At 36.1% G+C, this 4,559-nt stretch overlaps 1 protein-coding gene across 1 annotated transcript; it reads right to left on the bottom strand.

Moving 5' to 3' along the window:
* Positions 1–834: 834 nt before the first annotated feature.
* LOC137639641 (uncharacterized) lies at positions 835–3,731 on the bottom strand. Its single transcript, XM_068371898.1, has 4 exons — positions 3,707–3,731; positions 3,428–3,564; positions 1,733–1,934; positions 835–1,344 (listed from the first exon to the last, which is right to left on the bottom strand). Exons 1-4 carry the CDS (start codon positions 3,729–3,731, stop codon positions 848–850), a joined length of 861 nt encoding a protein of 286 aa, XP_068227999.1. The 3' UTR covers positions 835–847.
* Positions 3,732–4,559: the final 828 nt, after the last annotated feature.

The raw sequence follows: 4,559 nt of genomic DNA, 5'->3' as shown, positions 1-4,559 counted from the left end.
TTTTTTATTTCCTACTATTTTTCTATATTATCAGTTTCCTCCCGGAAGTATCCTAATGCGCTATATAAAATGTATAGGATACTCACATCTGAAAGTCATATGTCAGTTTTCTAATATGGTAGGTACATTACAGAAAAAAAAGATTCCATAATAACTTAAGAAATCGATGTTTGAAGATGAGAAATCATTGAATAAGGATGGACACAAAAAAATAAGAAAGGTTGCGTATGGATCAATAAAAGACACACTGTCCGATGCAGATCGGTGTAGTAGTGTTACAAAATTTGACAATAAAATGTGTTTCCATATCAGCACATTAAATGTTAACCCTTTAAGGTCCACCCTAGGTTTTATGGGAAACTTTAAAAATTCCTTTTAGTATGTTGTAGTATAAGAAAATACAAGACCTTTTTATTCTTGTGTACTTTTAAAAAAATTTCCAAATTACCGAAATAATTGCATGCAATGAAGTATCCCATTTGGGTACCTTGGGCGAGTTTAGGCGGACCACGCTCATCCCATATGGGATCTATTGGACCTTAACGGCACAGATTTTGAAGTTTCTACTAATGTTGATTCGCCCACAAATCATATGATTATTAATGACTAAACAGTTTTTTTATAGTTCCAATGTATAACAGAAACACGTTTATGGCTTAACAATATTATTAAATAAAAAATACGTTGTAAATACAAGAAAATACAATATACAATAAATACAAAAATACTATAAAAATGCAAAAATACTATGAAAATGCATAAAATATATTAAACCTCACTCATAATCGAAAAAATAGAAACATATTATAAAACTTACTCAAAAATCTAGTGAAAAAGAGCAAAAAATTTACTTAGAAATCTTATGGAACAAAGCAAAACAATTTTGACTTTCAGTGAGGCAAAGGGCCACCTTGCACTCCTCACACATCCAGCGAGACCTGTGGTTGTGGCCTGCAGTAGAACAGAACTTGCAGGTCTGCCTCATGGTGACATGCTTTGGCATGTGTAGGGTAGGGGCATCTTGGCGTGACTTTACACTTGGCACAACTGCCCGTTGGCCCCTTTTGGGCAAAGCGACATCCCTGATGCCAAGAGAATTCCTAGTAATCTTGAAGTTTGATGTCTTGAAACTTCTCAGCCAATTTGAGATATCCAGTCGTAAGTCCTCGTAAGGTTCCCTCAAGAAGTCTGGCTGTGGATGAATGAAGTCCGGTAGGGGCTGGATGTGAATGTCGTCCTTTTTCCATTCAACAACACGAGGCCTCTTAGGGTTAACCTCACCTTCAACTTCAACTTCCTCTTCCACAGGCATCTCCTGAGGGACAACAACATTGACCCTGCGAGCTGAAACAAGAATAAAGTAACATTAATGAAACAGTAAATGAATCATGTGTGCTGGTGTGTGTGCATGTGTATGTCAGCGAGTATGCATGTGTATGTCAGTGAGTATGCATGTGTGTGCATCTGTATGTCAGTGAGTATGCATGTGTGTGCATATGTATGTCAGTGAGTATGCAAGTACACAAATAGGTTTTAAAAATACCCATTGTTTACAAAAATTTAAAGGGCAACACAATGAAAATAAATTTAAAGAGCAACTATTGTAACAACGAGACTTTTAAAAAAGAAAATTAAACAAATATCTCTCTCTCTCTCTCTCTCTCTCTCTCTCTCTCTCTCTCTCTCTCTCTCTCTCTCTCTCTCTCTCTCTCTAAGGATGTCTCATACTAACTTCTAGCATTGGGAGAGTCAAAGGCATCCTCCTGAGTAAGGCCTTCGTCAGGAACGTACGTAGGGTCGTCGTCATCACTGTCGACATCCAAAGGGCTCATGTTGACATCACTTCCTTCAGCGTCATTAGGGGCAACCCATGGTGTATGATCCTGAGTCTCCAATCCAGCGTTGCGATGCCCATTAAAGATATGGCCAGGAAACTGCAAGAAAAAAAAAATTAAAATCATGTAATAAAAAAATGTAACTTTTCCTAACAAGAACGTATCATTCAATACCTTGTAAGGTAATAATTTGTATGCACATGAGCCTAACATCTCTAAATAATCACTATTATTTCTATAAATATTGTTAAAACTATTCACAAATGTCTAAGACAATCACTAGAAAAAAATTGCAAAAATGATGTGCGTCGTAAAGTAGTGCCCGATAGAACCGTTAAGGTCCAATAGATCCCATATGGGATGAGCGTGGTCCGCCTAAACTTGACCGAGGTAGCCCATATGGGATCTATACTTTTTCCGATAGTCACTACGACACATCAGTAACACTACAGCCCTTGAAACCCACATCAAAAGGTAAGCATATCACTAGGCTTCACTATCCTACAGTCACTGTGTACTTACCATGATTATGGAGGTCAGGGGGGGGGGATATGTGGACGTTACTGCGACGCGTTTTGTCACTTTTCCGACTTGAGCACAAGTGAGGTGTCTTTGGAAGGAGCTACAGACTTGGCGAGAAGGACAGGCGGCTTCTGATTGGCTGATTCGAAGAGCAGAGGAGTGTCTCTATGAGTTGCCAAAGAGTCAATTTCAGACAAGCATAAACATGTTCACCACGACTACCCAAAAGTAGCTGTTTTAAAGATCCCGTTTGGGCTATTTGGTCGTTAAAGGGTTAAAGGTTCTGACGACCGATCGTTATGCGTCTAGATAAGTGCGGTAAGTGTTAGAGAATTTAAGATCAGTTTCCAGATCAGTTGGGTATACGTTACAAAATTTAGACCCTAAAACCTTTTTCCACACCAGCGCATTAAGTGTTACAGAATTGAGGATCAAAAATATGTTTCTAGATTGAAGCATATAGCATTACAGACTTTAGATCCCTAAATTATGTTTCCAGATCATTGCAGTACGGGTTACAGATTACATGACCTGAAATATGTTTTCAGATGAGTCTGGTATGTTTTACAGAATTTAGGTCCTACCAATAAGAGGTGCATGGAACGATTTTTAAGACTACCTCAATAGGGTCGTTCGATTAGTTGCTTATTTAAATGTTTAAAGGACGAAATGCTCCAGATGGAGACAATATGGTGGAGACTGACCATACAGTACATAAAGTACGTAGGAACGGGTAAGGGCACCCAATAGCTCCTGGTGACTTAGCAGATAGACCTATATGCTTCCTAACCATCTCATCATTAGATAAGGATATTTAGGCTGCAGACACTTCAGGAAACTGTCGAGCTTGCGAGGGTCTTGAACCCCAGTCCAGCAGGGACGTTATCAATAGGTTACTGCAACACTTACGAAGTGGTTTTCTTTACCTCAATTGTTGCAATATACCCTTAAATCAATAGAAGTTTTGTTTATTAGATAAATACTTTATTCAGGACGAGATGGTGACTAACAGTGTTATTGAAAGAATCCATGGCGAATGCATTATGGAAAAATTATCCTTGTATGATTACCCAGATTAATACAAGTGCGCTCAAATTTTTCATTAGTTCCACTTCGTTGCTAATTTTGTCCTCAGGAACTACAGGAATCTCTATAAATAGGCCATATAATGAATACAAAAATACTGCCGTTGCATCGGCTGAACTCTCTGTTGAAAATTAAGTTACTCTCTGGAACAGTGTGAAATTGACCCCAACATTTAGAATTTCAGGTAATAAACATACGAGTATTATCATTGGAAAGTTATTCTCTATTGATTTGTGGCTGCATTATTGCATCTAATACCTAACCTGTCATATCGGCGTCATTGTCCATTGTCTGCTCTTAACGTCACTGAAGTTGGCCATTTCAATCTATCTATTACAATATATTGCAAGCATAGCCATTAAAATCAAAGTCTCTGTATTTACTCTTTTTATTGAACTTATATATATCTTAAGGTCATTACACTGATGTTTTGTTGAACTTCGATTAAGTTAGTTTCTTGCAAAATACTAGAAGGTATAGTTATAATTTCATAGAGAATTTAAACTTGATATTTCCTAAAGTAAATGATCTGAAAAAGGCAAAAGCCAGTTTCACATACAATTAGCGAACGCATTCACGAACATGAAGAGCAACCCCGAAAAAAGATTTATTATATAACATTTTAATTTTTGAGATTTGACAAAATAAGGAAGCATCTATTTGTAAAGCAGTACACTGTTAAATAAAATCTCACTGAAAATAATAAAAAGTATTGTTAAATTTGCATTACGGAGAAATATTAATGCAAGAGTTTTCCACAAAGAAGAATTAATCCTTAAGTGAAAAAGTGGTATTTGTCAAAAACCGTAACATTAAATGTTTGCATTTTCTTCTACATAACTTAGCTTACCACCTATCGAGTCTTGGTTAAATTTCATTTTCTAATACAAGTATACATGATTAACAGAATTTTGAAATAAAAGACATTTATATATACATATTCCCGTATAAATACAATAATGCAAAGTAGTGAATAAACAAATAAAGCAATAAAGAATTCTCGCAATGTGTATGAATACTTTTCAAAAATGCATTCTTTATATAACATTTTAGAAATAAATATCTTAAATAGAGGAAAAAAAATTTAAACGAGAAAAAGTGAGGAGAAATTTTGAT

Source organism: Palaemon carinicauda, chromosome 4, assembly GCF_036898095.1.
Source record: "Palaemon carinicauda isolate YSFRI2023 chromosome 4, ASM3689809v2, whole genome shotgun sequence".
Taxonomy (NCBI): Eukaryota; Metazoa; Arthropoda; class Malacostraca; order Decapoda; family Palaemonidae; genus Palaemon; species Palaemon carinicauda.
Note: the sequence above shows the minus strand (reverse complement) of the source record. Positions and strands in the feature narration are given on the sequence as shown.

Coding starts and splice junctions, on each gene's coding strand:
- LOC137639641 (XM_068371898.1), bottom strand. CDS start 3,731: ATGGACAATGACGCCGATATGACAG. Junction 3,565..3,706: donor CAATGACGCCGATATGACAG/GTTAGGTATTAG, acceptor AATTTTCAACAG/AGAGTTCAGCCGATGCAACG. Junction 1,935..3,427: donor GCGCACTTGTATTAATCTGG/GTAATCATACAA, acceptor TTTTTCTTGCAG/TTTCCTGGCCATATCTTTAA.